Source organism: Heptranchias perlo, chromosome 33, assembly GCF_035084215.1.
Source record: "Heptranchias perlo isolate sHepPer1 chromosome 33, sHepPer1.hap1, whole genome shotgun sequence".
Taxonomy (NCBI): Eukaryota; Metazoa; Chordata; class Chondrichthyes; order Hexanchiformes; family Hexanchidae; genus Heptranchias; species Heptranchias perlo.
In genome coordinates this window covers 14,122,061-14,142,158 of record NC_090357.1, presented here as the reverse complement: position 1 = coordinate 14,142,158, position 20,098 = coordinate 14,122,061, and the positions used below count along the sequence as shown (strand labels likewise).

The following is a 20,098-nucleotide window of genomic DNA, read 5'->3' as shown; positions in this document are numbered from 1 at the left end:
GCTATAACATGGAGCTATTTGCATGATTTCTTATTATAAGACTACTTTTTGTTGAGGCTGATCCTCAGTATCAGAAGGCTGAATAATGAGGATTGAAGAAAGTTGAGCTTTTCATCCTTGAAAGAAAGCAACAAAGAGTGGAACTCATAGAGCTAAATAAGAAATAAACCGTAAAGAGAAGCTAAATCTGGAAAACTATTTCAAGTTCATTTCTGGTGAGAGGCCAATTTAAGACTGATGTCAGGAAGTTTAATTTTTTTTCACAAAGAATGATCAACATAGGGGAGAGGAATTGCTCTGGTAGCTATGGATAGCGACATTGTAATTATATTTATGAAGATTTCCACTGGTTGCTATTTCTGGAAAAATCTTAAATGCTTTAGAAAACAATGCACTAATGATATTGCTGGAAATACTGACCAGAGAAAATCTAGATGAACACATTTACGACGTCACCAAATATAGCAACCAAAATTATGCAGGAAGAATAGAGGTAAAACCTGGAATTGGTTAAGAAACAGTTGGACGCTCTGAGGAGAGGTCTGAAGTTTTTTTTCTGGATGGATAAGCTAGGATAGCTTTCGTCATCTGGTATCTATTGTGGGATTTTGTGGAGATATCCAAAGGTTGCAAACCGTTACTTTATAAGGTGGCCACCAAATGTTTAATATATTTACTTATTCTTCTTTCAGTTAAGGAGTATGCATTCGATCTAAGTGATCGTGAGTATAACGCTGTGTCAAAGAAGGACTTCTGGATCTGTTTACAGTCCTGCCTCAATTATGATGATGATGGCAGTGGTGGGAACAAATTGCTGAGGAAATGTAGATCAAAATTGTACCAGATGTTCAGTCAGGTGAGAATTTCCTTTCCATGTTCAGACTGTTTTATTCAAACTTCATTTTGTGCCATATTGTGGATGGAAAGGGTGTCAACGTTATTTATCATAGTGAGGTTAAAACTTTTTGTCAATTGTTTTGTTTTAAAATTTTATACGATAAAAATATCAAGAAAAGTAAAGCAACAACATTTTAATTGAAAAATATAAGGAGGATCTCATACCCTGGAAACCATTCTTTCTTTGGTTTCTGATTCAGTTAAAAAGTTTTTGTTTTGGCTCTTATTTGGGTGAGTTGGTCTCCAGGTTTCTCTTCCCTCCATGCATCATGCCTTTTCTTAATCCCTTTGCCAATAACCTATGGAAGCCACCATAGAACTTAGTATGTGGGGAATTGCAGGTGAACCCTACCACTTCAGGGTGCAGCACATTAGTATACCGCCCCACTGCAGCATTAATTTGCCTACTGTCTCCCCAGTAATGTTAATTGTGTTGCTCTAGAGCTTAGAGTCACAAATAGTCTCATTTAGATGTGCATTCTCAATCAGATAGTGTTGCAGGCCTACGGCACAGTATTGATTATTGAGTTGGTTTTGACCTGGGAAATGGACTCTTCAGAGTATACTTGCAAAAAAAGCTCTTGGGGCTAAAAGCCACAGTCACATTTGTTTAATGGTCATGATGTAGCAAATCTTTTAAAGGACTTGCATTGAATGGTAAATTGTTTTGCATTGTCTGGCAAATTGTCTTACAAAGCAATTTACCAAGTAAATAAATAGAGGGGGAACAATGATGCAATTAATAACATGATGTCAGCCTTGGCTCAGTGTTAGCACTCTTACCTCTGAGTTAGAAAGTTGTGGGTTCAAGCCCCACTCCAGGGGCTTGAGTATATAATCTAAGCTGACAGGAGTGCTGTACTGTCTTTCAGATGAGATGTTAAATTGAGGCCCTATCTGCCCTCTCAGGTGGATGTAGAAGATCCCATGGCATTATCTGAAGAGCTCTCCTGATGTTCTGGCCAATATTTATCCCTCAACCAACAACACTAAAGAGATTATCTGGTCTTTAATCTCATTGCTATTTGTGGGACCTGGCTGTGTGCAAATTGGTTGCCATGTTTCCATACATTATAGTAGTGACTCCACTTCAAAAATACTTAATTCGCTTTAAAGTTATTTGGGATGCTGCAAAACGTGTGATAGTAAATTCTTTCTTTTTATGATGATGTCACAAATTACATTTAATCTCAAAGTATTTAAATTCAAAATTATAATAAAACAATTGCAATATTATGAAAACCACAATGCAAAATATTGCTGCCCACATAGCATCTGCTGCAAGGTAGGCTTTCCCCCAATGACTAACGTGACAGTGAGAGTTGAGGCTTCATCCACCTCCCAAAAACCTATTAAACGGCTCTTTAAATTGCGCAACCACGTTTGTTGGTGGGACCCGGGTTGCAAATATTTTCATTACTCATTGAGCGTGTCCTAAAAATACAATCCTGCCAATGTCTTAAATTCCAATTCCACCATTTGCTCGGGGAAATTTTCTTGCATCAGTGTTGCACAGCTGTAAGTGGAGAGAGACAGAGTGGGGGGAGAGGGAGGGAGGGAGGGTGGTCCCAACCTTAAAATCAATGAAGAGGGAACGAGATGGAGTGAGTCCACCGCGGGGTTTTGGAATGTCCCCGGGGGGGGGGGGGGGGGGGGGGGAGCGGAGGGATCTCATGGAAAGAGAGAGACGGTGACGGATAAATCAGAACGAGAGTAGGAAGGGGACTACTTGCGGAGTGTGCCAGCTGCGCGGGTGGATACGGCGTGGATTAAAGGAGCGCGGAGTGATTAGGTGGAGGCAGAAGCGGCTCGCGAGCAGCGCGCGCGGGGATTGTCGTTTCGTTGCAGCAGCGAGTGAGCGAGTGAGAAACCGGAGCGAAATCACCAGCCATTTACCTCAAGAGCGAATTCCAGCACCAACAATGTTACAAACTAGGATTTTCCTAACGGGGCTACTCTTTATTAGCACTACAGGTATGATTTTAGATTTTTAAAAACACAGTAGTTACATCTTAAATATAAATTATTGCTAAACGTACTCGTTTCTTGCAGAAGCAAAGAATTGGAAGAGTGGACACTATTGCATTTTAATTTGCTGCAATGCAATTTTTTTTGTTCAGTTCAATATTTGATTTATTTTAAAAACTACATTAAATGCATAAAATTTAGATTTTAAGAGACTGCTTCAATATCCTCTCCTGTTTTAATTTATATGGGAGGCAAGTGGACTGTTTTTTTGTTAATTTAATATAATGCAGTGATTTCTTTGTCCTCTGGTGGTCTTCAGTAAGGTAAAATATTTGAGTATAGTGATTTCCTTGATGGTGTAAAATCTGTCCACATCCTCATAAATAAATGACAAGAGATGCTTGAGTAACCTAGGGTTTTTGTTTGCAAAAATTGTGAAATTGCATTAAGCCCCTTTGCGTTTTTAGGATCCATTTGTAATAATATTTTTTAATGTACTTGAACCGGTCCTGTATCTCGAATAAGAAAATAACAGTGGAATAAAGAGCTGGTCTGAATTTGCTCCCAGTAGGAGGTGCTGAATGAACAAGCGCCTGTTTTTTAATTGGGTCCTTTTGTATCTTCCATCAGATTGTATTCACTGATGCAACTTAAGTAAAACGTGGATTAAAAAAAAAATCAATGATTTTTCAAAATTTCCCTCCTCGGGTTCCTGTTTTTGCAATAAATGGGACATGCACTCATCTTGCTTATACTGTTTATTTGTACGATCTGGGACAATAGGATCGGCTGCGTTGCTTTCCTTAATGTGACATGTTTCGAAAAAAATAAGCTAGATTTGGAAAAAAACGAAGGAAGGGGAGAAATTGACAGGTGATAGTCACTCCCTGCTTTTCTGATCAAACTGTTCCTATTTGACCCGTGGGCGGGAAACCGTTATCTTTTTTTATCCGGTGGTTTTTTTTGTGTATGTGTTATCCTTTTTTTAAAAAAAAGGTGGGGGGAAAAAGGGTCGATCAAAATAATATCTAGTCTTTTAGAGATTACGGTTTAATTGGATTGTTGGTGGAAATTTGTAGGTATTTTTTTAAAAAAAGGAATCTGGATTTGAGCTGGGACACTGTGTGGGTCCCACTTGGTGACGTAAGTGCGAATTAAATAGGGTAAAACAAATAATTGTGATCTCAGGGGATTGGGGGAAACAATGCAGGGTGTTTATTGCAAATTTACCCTGGATCGGTGAACACCTCTTTTTATTTTCTGTCGGAGGCAAAGGCTGCTTTTTCATTCAACTCCCCCCTTCCCTTCCCTTCCCCGAGCCTGATACAATGTTACAGAGGATTTAAAGATTAATACATCGGCGTCGAGTCCCGCGGCGACCGGAGGAGCGCTGCGATCCGCTGCTTTTCACCGAGAATGCGCCTCTCGGAGGTGGATACAGCCTCTGCCACCCCCCGCTGGCCCAGGACCGCAGAGAGCGCCGTACAAACGCCAGAGCGGAACATAATAATAAAATAAAAGCTCCGAAGGAAACTCCTTTCCAAATCTCCTTTTTTAAAAAATTTTTGGGTTGTGTCCAAAGAATTTTCCTAAATACAAAAAAATAAACGGGCGGCTGTAATCAAGAGTGAAATAGCATCTTTTGTTGAAAGAAAACATTGTTCCATTAACAAGGGGATGCCAATTTATTCCTACTTTTTCTTTGGTTTGATACTGCAATTAACCAAAATGTTTGAAAAGCCCCAACTAACAGTTTCTGCTTTGCATGCCGGATTCCTTTGTTAATTTACAGACTTGGTTTTCTGTGTTTGTAGACACGAGTCCCAGCGGAGTTTGGAGGGGGCGTTAATAAAAATGAAAAGTGTGAAATGCTGATTGTAATCACTTTTTTTTCTCCATTATTCAGTCCAGTTTATTTTTGTTGGTGATAGGGATGGGCATTTGTTGTGTGACATTCTTAATCGAGATTGTTTACTAATTCTTACAGAACTGGGAAAGAGAGAGGTCAATAATAAAACCATGTAGATTGTATTTAATGACACCCCCCCCCGCCCCCTCAAAGGTGATGAAAACATTCCCTGTGAAACATTATCTCAGTTTAAGAGGGTAAAATTCGCCCTACCAGGGCATGCTTCTAGATCTCGAGCTTTGCGTATCCTTCCAGCACCTTTTTGGGTCGTCCCCAAATAATTTTTTTCCCTCAACGAAAGCAGAAAATAGTCGATACAATTTCGAATGAATAAAAGAGCTATTTAGCAAACAAAAAACTTGCCCTTGCCATTGTCTAGTATATTTTATTTTAGACATTTTTCATCGATGTGAATCCAGGGCGGAATTTTGCACCTGCTCCCATCCGTCTGGGAGGGAAATAAAAATCTTTAGGTGGATAAGTATGAAGAAAAAACAGGATGATGTTGGCACCGAGAGGAACGCTGCATTGGCACAATGGAAGCCGCATTTCGACTGTGCTTAATTGTAGTTTGCATCAGGTCGAGAAATCCGTATTGTACGGAATTGCAAACCTGGGCGTGTCACTCCACGTGGTTTAAGTGGCATTTTGAGGCGCTCTTTCTGCTGGAACACGATATTTCTGATCTGTATCCGCGCTCTATGAACAATGTAACAAGCAGTAGAGCATCCTTACGGGATCGTGGACTGTCTTTACAGCGTCCATAGTCAGCGTTCAAAGGACGCAGGTGATGAAACTGTCGTGACCTCTTGTGGCTGTACCCCCAGTATCGTTACATTTTGCCCTCGGTCCAACTTCTTGTAGAGACCCCGATGAAAGTGACAATTAGAAGGAAAAGGAGAATACGAGGAGGACCAAAGGCGTTAAATGTAAAATTCTGAAATGGGAATTAGGTTTTAGTAAAGTAGCTAATTCAAGGAAAAAATGAACTTTTGCAAGACAAGAGTTGTACGATAAAATCTGAAATTGGAGTACCGGTTGAAAATTAAATGTACGCGAATATAAATATAGCACCGATATTCGAATCCTGAGTGCAGGAATATGATTGAGATGGAGCCTCGCCTCACAGCTCAGAAGTAAAGGCGTGGTATTCAGCCGATGCTGTGTGACATTAGATATCATGGCATTGAAAGGCTTAAAAACGGCTGCAACTGCTCGTTGGGGTGTTTAGCTTTTTGAAGTCCCTAATGACAGACCAGTGCCGGGCTTTAAAGCATGACTACATGGGATTTATATGTTTTTACTCAGATGCAGAAAAACTGAAAGGAGAGCAACTGTTTCCATGGGATTCTTACTTGGTTCTGTTTAATATCACAGCTGCACAAAATATTATATCAGAAATGTACACTTCTGACCTGATGTCATGTTGTTGTGGTCCATGTTTTATCTGTTGGATAATTGACATGCACATTTCTCCTTTTTCATCTGACTAATATTAAACATTCATATTCATTTTTCCATCATATAAATTACTGACATAATATTTGCCACAAAAAGCATGATTTTGAGAAGAAAAATCTTGCCAACTGGTAATGAAAATTGAGATTTTGAAATCTGTTAATAAACCATTGTGTGTAAAATCCACTTTTAAAGCATGACAAGTTGCAAATATGTATAGATTACTGCCTGATAATTTATCCATGGTGGGTTTAACATGTTTGTAACTTCTTCATTTTCCCTAGTATTGACACAAGAACCCTGGGTGAATTTCACTTCAAAGTATAAATGATGGAGAACAAAAAACGTAATTGATTAGAAATGTACTATCAGAAACTTTTTCCAAGAAAATATGTGCTGCTTTCATGAAATGAATAAAACTCTGTTTGATATGTGTAGGGTTCATGCTGTGCACGAGCCGATGCCAAGGCCTTGCTTTTACCTATTTCCTACTGTTTTATACTCAATTGCTGAATGTCAGCTATTAGATTTTGGAAAAACAATCTCTCCAATTTTTATGGAACAATGGATATCCTAGGGCGAATAACAGGGCTATGGCTAAATTGATGGGTTCATGTGACTACAAGGTTAAAGCTGGAACTCCAGTATTGGGTTATAGCTTTTAACTCTCTTATTGATTTTTCAAGCAAAAGAAAGAAAAAGTACAAAAGGAGTGCATATCTTAATGTGTTACATTGCAGATAGCCTTATTAAGAGTTATTTTCCAAACCAGGTAAAGGGGATGCTGCATGTGTCACCATATTGAAGTGGGTGATGGAAGACCTAGATGAAATGATGTTGAATTTAACAAACAATTTTAACCTAACACGCCTGAACATAAGAAATAGGAGGAGGAGGGCATACGGTCCCTCGAGCCTGCTCCCTCATTCAATAAGATAATGGCTGATCTTCGACCTCAACTCCACTTTCCCACCCAATCCCCATATCTCTTGATTCCCTCTAGATTACAAAAATCTATCTATCAGCATTGAATATATTCAACGACTGAGCATCCATAGCCCTCTGGGGTAGAGAATTCCAAAGATTCACAACCCTCTGAGTGAAGAAATTTTTCCTCATCTCAGTTCTAAATGGCCGAGCCCTTATCCTGAGACTATGCCCCCTAGTTCTATACTCTCCAGCCAGGGGAAACAGCCTCTCAACATCTGCCCTATCAAGTCCCCTCAGAATTTTATACATTTCAATGAGATCACTTCTCATTCTTCTAAACAGTGAATATCGGCCCATTCTACACAATCTCTCCTCATAGGACAACCCTCTCATCCCAGGAATCAATCTCGTGAACCTTCATTGCACCATCTCTAAGGCAAATATATCCTTCCTTCGGTAAGGACAACAAAACTGTACACAGTACTCCAGTTGTGGTCTCACCAGAGCCCTATATAATTGCAGCAAGTCCTCCTTACTCTTACACTCCAACCCCCTTGCCATAAAGGCCATCATACCATTTGCCTTCCTAATTGCTTGCTGTACCTGCATGTTAACTTTGTGTTTCATTACAAGGACACCCAAATCCCTCTGAACACCAACATTTAATAGTTTCTCACCATGGAATAAAAACATTTTTTTTATTCCTACCAAAGTGAATAACCTCACATTTCCCCATGTTATACCCCATCTACCACCTTCTTGCCCACTCACTTAACCTGTCTATATCCCTTTGCAGACTCTGTGTCCTCCTCACAGCTTACTGTCCCACCTAGCTTTGTATCATCAGCAAACTTGGATACATTACACTCTGTCCCTTCATCTCAGTCATTAATATAGATTGTACATAGCTGAGGCCCCAGCACTGATCCTTGCAACACCCCACTAGTTACAGCCTAGCAACCTGAAAATGACCCGTTTATTCCTACTTTCTGTTTTCTGCCCGTTAACCAATCCTCTATCCAAGCGAATATGGTACCCCCGACCCCATGAGCCTTTGTGTAACAACTTTTCATGTGGCTTCTTATCGAATGCCTTTTGAAAATCCAAATATACTACATCCACTGGTTCTCCTTCATCTACCCAGCTAGTTACATCCTTCAAAAAATTATAATAGATTAGTCAAACACGATTTCCTTTTCATAGAACCATGTTGACTGTCTAAGCATATTATGATTTTCTAATTGCCCTGTTGCCACGTCCTTAATAATGGATTCCAGCATTTTCCCGACGACTGATGTCAGGCTAACTGGCCTGTAGCTCCCTATTTTCTCTCTCCTTCCTTTCTTGAATAGTGGTGTTACATTTGCTACCTTCCAATCTGCTGGGACCATTCTAGAATCTAGGGAATTTTGGAAAACTGACGAGATTGGGGGCAATGCTGGTTTTACACCCTGCCCGAATTTACTCTCCGTTGAAGTCGCTGGAGAGTAATATTGGACGGGGTGTAAACCCGACATTCTACCCAATCCCTCAGGTTTCCTGCCTGGCAAGTTAGGTTGCAATTACCCCCTTTGTAACAGTGTCTCCCAATTTTTGATTATTTTTCTGTCCACTTTAGGTTGCCTACAAAAACATGTACCACAGTGAGCAATGGCAAGGCTATCTGAGCCCAAGTCTCTACCATAATAATGTTCTGAAAGCAGTTGCTAGGTGCGCTGGAACAATCCCCTCTGACATACATTCCAATTTTCTTTTCCTCCCCTTGTAGAGGAGGCTAGCTCCTGCTTAGATCCTTCCCTCATGAACCTGGCTGAAATATGGGAACTCAGTGTGGGCACAAAACTGTAGCTATTTTGCCCTCGTTTTTCATATGGTATATAATCTCAAAGAAGCCAAGTACTTTCATTGCCCCCAACTGCGTTCCATAGCTAATCCAAAAGCTGTGCCAATGACAGAATTGCCTGAAAGAAGATCAAACATAAACAAGGCATCAGGGCTTTATCATCAAAATGCAAAAAACTGCAGATACTGGAAGTTTGTAACAGAAACAGAAAATGCTGGAAACACTCAGCAGGTCAGGCAGCATCTGTTGAGAGAAGAGAAGAGTTGATGTTTCGGGTGTCTTTTCTTGGTTAAAACTGAATTGTGACAAAGGGTCCACACCCAAAATGTCAACTCCTCTTCTCTCCACAGATTATGCCTGACTTGTTGCATGTTTCCAGCATTTTCTGTTTTTGTTGCACAGAACTTGTCTGTTTAATTACATTAACAGCAATCCCTTACTACTATGGCACAAACTGAGGGTTTCTTCCAAACATTTCCTGAGGGTTTGAGGTGGCATTTTCCGTTGTTTTCTGTAGGATACTGTATTCCTGTATGAAACAGAAATGGTAAGATACTGGAAATATACAGATTCATCAGCATCTGAAAAGATAAGTTTACACTTCAGTTGTAGACCTTTCATCAGAATATTGGTTAACCTATCTTTTCTCTTTTCAGATGGTGACAGATTTGCTGTGCATGTCCAGCATTTTCACTTTATTTCAGACTTTTCAACATTTCCTGTTTTTTTCCCTTTTTCTGTTTGATATCATTGCTTCAGATTTAACAAGGAAATAATATGCAATTAAAGTATGTTTAATTTCCATAAAGAATATATACAAGGGTAGAAATTCATCTTGAACAGTAGGGCAAAATGGGCAGTATGGCATCGAGCGCCTCTTATACTCCCTTCTGGATAGTGACTTCAATAGACTTGAATATTGCCCAAGGCATATAACAGGTGTCCAAAGTCATACCGCCCATTTTGCCCTACTGTCCAGATGAATTTCTACCCCCTGTATTCTAATCTTTTTATCTGATCTTTTGGCAATTCTCAAAAATGTTACTAAATTTACTCATAAAATGAGCCATTTAATGTTAGAAATGCCCTCAGGAAGTTTCCTCTCTGCAGGGCTGCCTGTCCCTCTGTGATCTGGACCTTGACTCTCAGAGTTGGAGATTTCACACAGACCTTTAGTGTTGCAAAATTCTTTGTGAGAGGCAGGGATGCATTATGGAAGTTGTTGTTTTATTTTGGCTTTTTGCAGCTATAATATCCAGAGTGCACTGTGACAACCTGTGTCACATGACAACCAAGTGGTAAATTTATGAATATCAACTAGAGCAATAGTAATAGAACATCAAAAGAAAAAATTTTTTTTCAGTTTAAGTCATTCAATAAAAAATGTGACCTATTGATAATGTTTGGGATGACAGTTTTGTAATGTTGTACCAGGGTTGGCAGTGCTGTTTGAGAGACTTTCATTAAGGCCAGAGAGTAGCAAGGAATAATGAATCACCACCTGTTAAAGATGTTGCTTATTGGAGATTTGACAGTGGGAAAAACGTTGTTTGGAAAAGCTTCCCTTCTATAGCACTATGCCAATTATAGCTTCATCGAGAACTACAAATCCACTGCAAGGAGGAGAAAAACATCTCTTCTAATGTAAATAACAGAAAAAGAAGGAAGGTTTTGGGGCAGGAGAAGGAAAGACTAGACAAATACAGGATTGTATCATGAGCAGATATTGCAAATCTACTGTGATAAGTAGAGAAAAAATATTTTTTAATGGAAATAACAATAAGAGGGAGAGGGAAGTCGGTGGTTACTTGCATCCTATGCAAGTTTTATAGAATGGTAGGTAAACATTGCAAGTATATTTGTGAGGCCTATATGTTTCAACATCAGTGAGGAGTGTAACAGTTTTACGTTGTCAGTCATGTGATATATTTAGTAAAATTGTATCTCAATTCTTACAACTACTGTCATAGGCTGCAGTGGGATTCTGGCAAACATGAAAAAAATTGTGCTGCAGGTCCCACACTACCCAAGAGCAATGCCATAGGAAATTTACTTGTATTGTTAAAACTTCCTTTTCCTTCTCAAACCTTGAATCAAAAAGTGTATATCTTAACATTAGGAAGGTGAATATCTTAACATTAGCTGCTCAGAACTCTACTTAATCTTTCCCACTGGTCATCTTTGTTTCTTTTACACTATTGCTTCTTCTCTCTTTGTATCTTGTGACAATATTGCAAAGCAGTCTAAACATGATTACAATAAATGTGTTTAATGGAGGTATATCGTTGTCTAAATAGGCCAGATGACACTGGCTCCTCCATTGTATGTTGACCATTATTCAGAATGCTGTCAACCCTTAATTAGCACTTGGCCCTTCAGTTTTGTTAGCACTCTATACACAATCTAGTGATATCAAAGAATATTGATGCAAAGAATATCCTTTATTTTGTAATGTTCTGTGAATAGAGATCGTTTGGGTATAAAGTTGGTTAATGATGAAAAGTCAGCATTAGTGGATACAAATTACATCATAAGAGGGAATTGTCTCTATGGGATTTTATTATACTGATTGTGACATTCACCACCAGTAATTGTTTGACCAATGTGTGTAAATAAATTGTAGTTGCATACTGGGCATCGCTATGATAAACTTTTAAGTTTTTTCCATTGTGTGTCAACTATTTGCTTCACTGTGTATGTTTAGTCTGCTGTAACTAATAAATGTAAATTGATTGAATACCCACATCGAATGGTAAAGGCGAATAATAGGATTCTTTCATTTTACTGCTGTTGTTTGAAAGGCACTAGTGCATCCTGGGACTGTATTTTCTTGACCACCATAACGAAAGCAGGAATAATATGTATGACACCAATGAGCATTGTTTGTGTATGAAAAATAGCCATCTTTCTTCTATTTAGAGTTTGCTTATACATCTGCGTAGAAGAGTTTTCTTTTACCTAAAGAGATTAAAGTTTTGTTTTCAAGCACCTATCTTTGCACAGAAATTAGTGTTGAAAAGAATAGACCGAACATGGAATTCGTAGTTAGTAGAATGCATCTAAATTTATAGCTTGATTGAGTCTAGCAATGGTGTAGCACCTGGTATGGTAACTGAAAATGTTGTTACAACCACTTCCTAACTGAAAATACAAGACAGCTGCAAAAATCCCTGAAGCTGAAATTTGATTCGTATAAAGGTCCCTGAACTAGTGTGTGTATGGAGGCTTCCATGCGGGAAACCGAGGACATAAAACAACTGTGTGGAGAAAAATGCAAGAAAGTAAAATAATCATGTTGTGGATTTTATTGCCTGTCAAATGTGCATGTGGTGTGAGGGTACATTTTTAGAATATTTCTGTGTGGAGATAGGAGAGAGTTATTTTGTTACACAGCAAGACTAAACTAAGTGCAGAGGACAGGCTGCAGTGAAGCTGATTAGACAAACTATATGCAGGCTTCTGTCTAAAGTCACTGTAGGAAAGAAAATGGTTTTGATAGTCTTTGAAGTGGAAAGTTCATTGCATGGGGGACCTATGTCTGCTGCGTACAGCTGAAGTGACAGTAACAAGAGGCGCAGAGATGCAGTGCAGAAAGGAGGTACTGTAGTTCATGGAGGGGTTCCATGGGAACACGAGAGCCGTTCGTGTGAAAATAAAACTGAGCTGACATTAGATAAACACAGGACGGATGACTGGGTGGTTCGCATTGGAGCAGAAACACAATGTGAATAAAGCACGCAGTGGAGAACACAATGGGAAGAGGCTGGACGATGAGGGAAGGTGGTTGATGGGTCAAGTACTGGGATTTGGTGCTTAACAATGAAGCAGGGTCAACAGACATGCTTGCTAGCTGTCAGCCCTTCACATTTTAACTATAAATTTACCATCATAATGAAAGAAAACCATATTGAGAAAAGTATCAAATAATACTCACACTAATAGGGGTTTGAGGTCGGTAGTAGTTTAACATGTTTGCCTTTTAAGACCATGTAATTTTCCTTTTTGATTATGATCATGGATGAAAGTGGAAAATATTATAGGTATTTAAGCTGCTTTAAGTTCTCATATTTGTGCATTTTAGTTACAATATTGAATAAATAGAGAATTACAGATGGCTGTGAATGTATTACAAGGCTGTAATATGTAAGGGATTTAGATGACTTCCTAAGCTACGAGTCATCTGAGTCTCCTGTGTATCTTGCAACTTTGTAATGTTACAGCCATCTTTTATTTGCTGCATTATGCAGTTATCTCATTACCATTTTTGAACTTTTGTGTTTGAATTTTAGTGTCACAGTTTGTATTTTCTATTCAATTGTTGTTTTTTTCTTTACTGTGGAATTGTTACCTGGAACATGTATGTGGACTATCAAGATGGTTCAATTTTCCCTTTCTGTTATCCCCACTCCCCCCTGCTATACACAATGACATGCTTGAGATTGGAAATTTGCAGCATATGGAATTGCATGATCTGTTGTAACAACCACAACCCTGGTTCCAGTAGAGCCAGCTGACAAGAAAAGTACTACCATATATTTTCGAATAGTTACTGTAGCTGTTTCAGCAAGGAGGCAATAAAAAAATCTTGCAAGCTCATGCTTCATACTCTACACTTAATGCTGTAAAGTGTCATCAGTTGCACCTGTGTGAGGAATATTATAACCTGCAACTGTGGGATGTGAATTGCACACTAGTGCAACCGAGATTTTGTTTGTTAGTAGGTGTAAATGCCTTATTGCAAATTTTACACTGATACAAAAAGTACAGCGGGCTTCCTGGAAACTAGATACATTGTCAATTTCATAGCATGCAAGGAAATAAAGATGATGTGAACAATACTGGATTCCGTATTTTGCTGTGCACGGTAATTCTTAAATTACAGGGGTATAACAAAGGTGTCCTTGCAGATCAACTTTTCATATATTCTGTGGCACAGCAAGAGTGCCAGAAAGGGGTGGGTCCAAACAGAGAGAATATAGATGGAATTGTAGGCAGGCATTGCAGCTATGTGTCATTGCTAGCTCATATGACATATTATTGAACTATTCTGATCTAGACAATGATTTTTGAAGGCGATTTCAAAAGAAATGTTCCTCTGGAGATAATGAAACATTGATCTGGAAGTGCTTTTGTATCGAGAGTTTTGATTTGTCATTTATTTTTATACTTCAAGTCCCTTGTGAAAAATTTGAAACCATTATTGTATTTTAATGAAATTTAATTCTGTGAAACATAGTATGGCAGCAAGCACAGTACTTACATACTAAAGTGAAAATACATCATCACCACAGGAGATATAGCACTGAATGTTTCTTTTCAAGAGTCTTTGAAATTACCAAGGTGCTATCCGAGAAATACTTGAGGATAATTGTTAAAATGATATAGTAATCTGTAGTGGAAGTGTGTTTTCTGATGGAAAACCCAACCAACCGATTTAAAGCAGCAACACAGGTTCCAATGGAATGTTTTTAAAGTAGATTAAAGCAAACCAAATCATTCTGATTATAGGTTTAGAAAACAATATGATGCTGTATGTGTTGGGGGGGGGCTATGGAGAGAGGTCAACATTTTTATTGAAAAGAAGCATAGCTATGAAGTGATTTTGCATTTACATCTATCTTTGAAGACATGCTAAAATGGCATTTAATTGTCACAAAGCTGTGGTTGCCAGTATTCCAGAATTGGCAGCTTAAAATTAAATTTGGAAATGTTGCACAAGATAGATGCATTTTGTGCTGCACAAGACAGATCCAGCACTGTACTGCCCCATTATGATGGCTGCAACTATTGGATTTCAAGCTAAAATAATGCTATACTATGTTTTTACATTTTTAAGCCTTTTGTAAGATTTCATCATTTAAATCACTCCAGTCAGGGAATGTGGCATTAGTACTACAACTGATTGATGTTATCCTTTTATATGTCTGTTTATAGGGCAGCTTTTTCCTTTATTTCATTGAGGAAAAACAGCAAACTTTTTTTGTAGCAGCTGAAAATGTATTGAAGATCCTGGGGAATACAACCGAGGACAATGTTACTTTCATTTAGCCAATCCTTGGGTGATTTCTTCCGTTAAAATGCTGGCAAGAGTCAGCATGCTTGAAGAGGTATATTAGTGGTTGCTTCCTAGTAAACCTGCAGGCTGTCTCTGCATATTAATCACTTCATGAAAGAAAGCTGGCCTTATTTGCATTGTGCAGACTCTGAGAAGTCCCATGGTGTGCCTGAGAAAAATAAAAGGGGGGGAAGGAATTGCGATTGTCGTTTTGAAAGGGTTTTCATCCATTCAAGTGGAAGAGCTGAATACGAGGGAATTAGCACACTGTTTTGTGCAAGAGCAATCCCATTCGGTAACCACATTTCACGTTGTTTAGCGTTCCTGTCCCGCAGGGAGTCTGTACATTGTGTTGGGTTTTTAACTGGGAGTGACTCATCTTTGGATGATGTAATCAACAGCTCTGATAAGCTCAAGGTACATGCTGAATAAACTTCTTGTGAAATGGCTATGTCATTTAAGTAGAAGTACGTATGCTACAGTGACCTCTATCCCAGTGAATAATGGAAAGTCTGTTTGTTAGCACAGTGAATGTTTAAAGCTTTGGTGGCTAAAATATGCCTTTCTCTCTTGCAGTATTCAGTATTGTGGATAACTTTAGTGAATAATTGGGATTTCCTATTTTATAAGTTGCTAAAATTATAGAGGAGTTTTATCCCCACGATGCCTTCTGCTTGGTTATTGCTGCTGAATGTAGTTAAAGCTGCCAACATACCAGACACTATTTCACATTTTATCTCAGCGTAGTTGTTTTAAAGATTGTTACTTTTTACAGCTGTCATTGGTAGAGAGATGTAGTGATTAGTGTATTGTACATTTCAATAGAAGACCATGTTATATATCAAAATGATCTAATGAATTAATACAACAGACACAGCCAAAGCAGTCCTTCAATGACTGTCTATTATACTAGCACAGAAATAGTGTGGCAAAAAATACCTTTTTTTTGAAAAAGGGATTACGAATGGATGCTTAAAACTAGTCCTGCATCATGGCAACTGTTCCCTAACGTACTTTTAATTCTGTTGCAATCCACACGTAATCATTAAAGGTTAACGCTGGTTGATTGAGTTCTCACGCACAACTCGGCTGTTTGACCAAACAAATTAGTCATCACAATACTTTGCTGGCATCATAGTTGTTTAGCACATTCAGTCTGTTTCATTGTATCAAGGGCTTGTATATCCACAAATAGATAAAACCCCAGTAGATTAACAGATTATTGTTTCATGTAGGTATAAAAAGCCCTTCTGAGACATGTCTGAGATTTTCAATGATTATTTGGGGTATGCTATCATTCAATGAAGACGATCATCCTTCTTCACCACTTCCTGATTTTTCTTGCCTCACTGGTCGGCAGCCTTCCCTCCAGTGGTCTTGCAATCTAGAAGTGATGTGGGCAGCATGCTTCCAGGTTGTTGTCGACGCCTGTGTTTGGTCACAAGGAGACAAACAAGCACTAAGTGGGTGTCCTCTCATCCAGTTTTCTATTCCTCTTGCAGGGAGGTGTCTGGTCTCTGCTCAGCATCTCTCACAGTATTGTGTTGAGGTCAGCAACTAGGAGTGGAGGATTGAACCTCCATCTCGCTACTTTGCAGTGCTGTGCTTTGGTGCTCTACTGTTCTGTGTCCCAGGCCTCTTGAGCACATAATCCAAGCTGACGTTCCAGTGCAGCGCTGAGGGATCACTGCTCTGTCGGTAGTCCCGTGTTTCAGGTGATTCATTAAACCAAGGTCCCGTCTGCTCCCTCAGGATGTAAAAGATCACATGTCACTATTTCGAAGAAAGGCAGGGGAGTTCTCCCAGGTGTCCTGGCCAACATTTATCCCTCAACCAACATCTAAAACAACTGATCTGTTCATTTATTTCATTTCTGTTTACGGGAGCGTGCTGTGTGCAAATCGGCTGCCACATTTCCTACATTACAACAGTGACTACAATAAAGTAAAGTGCTTTGGAATGTCATGGGGTCGTAAAAGGTGCTATATAAATGCAAGTCTTTTTTTTTCTTTCTATGTTCCGCAATGTTTTTATTACCTACCATGTTGGATATTTCATACCTGTAAGTGGAACTTTTTGTTGCATTTTTAAAAATGGCCCTGAATTTTTATTTTATGGATGGGTCTTCTGGGCATTTTCTTACCCGAGGCAAGATACATTGTTTTGCTTCTCTTCAACTGTGCCCTCATTGTACATCAAAAGAATACATGTTGGAATGTGATTTCTATATGTATGATTCCTAGTAAGAACACTGTATAGGATTTTTGCTTGAAGCTAAATGTATGCCCACAATGAAAGTGATTTTTAAGAAGGAGCATTTATGTAAATAAAAGAAAATGTATATTTTGGAAATTCAGAATTTTTCATGCAATACCTGTAGACTGGGCTTCAGGGAAGTGACCTTTCCTGAAGGAGTACTTCCTGTCAGCTGCCATTGCTTAACCCAAGTCCTGTTTGAAGGGGATTATGCTGTTCAGAGTGACAACTACTCAGCACCATACTGTTAACTTCCTTTGTTCTTTAATTTATGTTGAAAGCTGCCTTGTTTACTGGGTTAAGACTTGGGGCCGGTGGGTATCAGACTGTTCTAGGATACCTTTTCCCATCTACTTTATACCTGACAGTTGACTTGAAAAGTGTCTTCCTTGTGGAAAGAAAGTTGTTCTGTAACTGGCTGCCACTTTTACTGTAGGAGAAATCTTTTTTTCAGTTAATAAACTTCACTGACTTGATGAATTCTGCAGTATAAAAACACTACAAAATATGTTGATGAATCTACAAGATAAACAATTTTTTTGGATTATGGTGCTTGGCTGTTCAGTGGATAATACATTTTTTCTTAAAATTATGTGCAATGTCTGCAATTTGGTACAATTTATTATAAGACTACAAAAATTGTGTTGCCACCTCACCAAAGAGCTTTGAAGGGATTTTCTTGCACTTTGTTTAGAGTTAGAAACACTTCTGCACTGAGGAATTGTTTGGACTTAAAATCAATCATTATTATGATCATGTTAATTGTAGCTCTGATGTTACTTGTGTGATTTATTGCTGCTGAGCTAGATCTGAAATGGGACATGATGTGGAGATGCTGGTGATGGACTGGGGTGGACAAATGTAAGGAATCTTACAACACCAGGTTATAGTCCAACAGTTTTATTTGAAAATCACAAGCTTTCGGAGGCTTTCTCCTTCGCCAGGTGAGTGACGAAGGAGAAAGCCTCCGAAAGCTTGTGATTTTCAAATAAAACTGTTGGACTATAACCTGGTGTTGTAAGATTCCTTACATTTGAAATGGGACAGAAAGAGGATTGTCTACCTGCTGCACAATTACTCCTGTAGACCTTGTGCCAGAGAAAAAGGGCAACAATACACAAAAAGAGACACAGAAAAAAACGAGACACAGGCTGGAAACTTACAACAGTGATCATATTTGTAAATTATCTGGCTTTTATGCTTTTTTTTTTACTTCAACCGGGGGATTTTTATCAATGGAAACAAGTCTGTGCTAGTGAATGGAAAATTTTACCAGTTTTGCACCCATTGTCAGTATACAACATTTGTAGTTCATGGCTTAGCTGCAGTTTAAAGCTTCTTGAGGCACTTCTTCCTGGACGAAGTGCTACTGATAGCATTTGTTGATGGAACTGTGCGTTCCTGTAACGCTGGCCTCTTGTGCACTGTCCTTTCCCTTCGCCCAACCATTGACGGCCGTGCCTTCAGCTATCTAGGCCCTAAGCTCTGGAATTCTCTGCATAAAGCTCTCTGCGCTTCTCTTCCCCCTTTTAAGGTGCTCCTTAAAACTCATCTATTTGACCAAGCTTTTGGTCACCTGTCCTCTTCAGCTCTGTCAATTTTTGTCTGATTGTGCTCCTGTGAAGCGCCTTGGGAAGTTTTACAACATTAAAGACACTTTATAAATGCAAGTTGTTGTTGTCAACATAAATTACCTGAATCCTCGACAACCAACGCCATTGGAGACCCACTTTTTTCATGGTTCTCTTGAACTGTCACTGGACCGGCTGAGTTCGCTTCAGGCCACTAAATGCACTGAGAATCTGTATGCTTCGGTCATAACACAAGCACACAGATACGTTGAACTGGCTTGATATCAATTCTAAGGACTACTGCTAATCAGATTCCATCTTTCTTTTGGCTGAATTTTCAGTGCCCTATTGGAGAATTCTGCAGAAAAGGATCAGTGGGTTTTTTTTCTCTCTAAAAATATCTAAAATTTGCCTTAAAAATGCCTTTACATCTGACATCCTGTAATGCAACATATTTAATGCAGTAAGTAACCTAACACTTCAGTAGGAAGTCCTTTAAAGGCCAAACAGAGAATTGGTTCGTCTGTGCATATGTGGGCAGGATTGTCCGTGCATGTACAGAAGAACCAGTTTCTGTGCATCTTGTTTTTGTGTACCCATTCAGCCCCCCAGATGTTGATTGAGGGATGAGTGTTAGCTAGAAAACAGGGATCTTTACTGTCTACCTGAATCTCCAGAAACTGGTTTAATGCCTCATCTGTAGGATAGCTCCTCTGACAATGGAGCCATCCCTCAATATTGCACGAGCTTGTCATCCAAGGCTATAGAAATAGTGTGTGACTTCAACCTACAACCTTCTGATACAAAGACACAAATTCTGTTTCTATTATAACATTTGCAAAGTGAAAATTGCCATTTTTAATTATAACATTTGATTGTAATTTTGTTCGTTTGATTACATTTTTATAAATGATTCAGAACCATCATAGAATTATATTTTTCTTTGCAAAGTTACAGCACTGAAAACAAAGATTAGCTTGTTGCCTCTCCCTGTGATGTCACCCAGAGCACACATGTTTTTCAAAACATTACATTTTGTGTGTCTTATTTGCTTCATGAAGTCTCCTGAACCATATAGGCTAGAAACAAAACAAGGTCATCATTAAAAGGCTTAAAGCATGTAGCACAATGTTGCTTTTTATTACTTGCCACCCCTTTTAGGTTTCAGAGATGTGCACTGAACCAAATATGAGTGTTGGTGACAGTTGTCT

The 20,098-nt window shown here is 38.9% G+C and overlaps 1 protein-coding gene across 8 annotated transcripts in view; it reads left to right on the top strand.

Moving 5' to 3' along the window:
- The first annotated feature begins 2,658 nt into the window (after positions 1 to 2,658).
- The window catches only part of LOC137301486 (neural cell adhesion molecule 1-like), a 441,173-nt gene continuing 423,733 nt past the window's right edge, over positions 2,659 to 20,098 (top strand). For all 8 annotated transcript variants that reach the window (XM_067971002.1, XM_067970999.1, XM_067970998.1 and 5 more), the window contains exon 1: positions 2,659 to 2,871. In XM_067971002.1, coding sequence (XP_067827103.1) covers positions 2,820 to 2,871 — 52 coding nt within the window. In that variant the 5' untranslated portion in view covers positions 2,659 to 2,819. The remainder of the gene's footprint in view (positions 2,872 to 20,098) is intronic.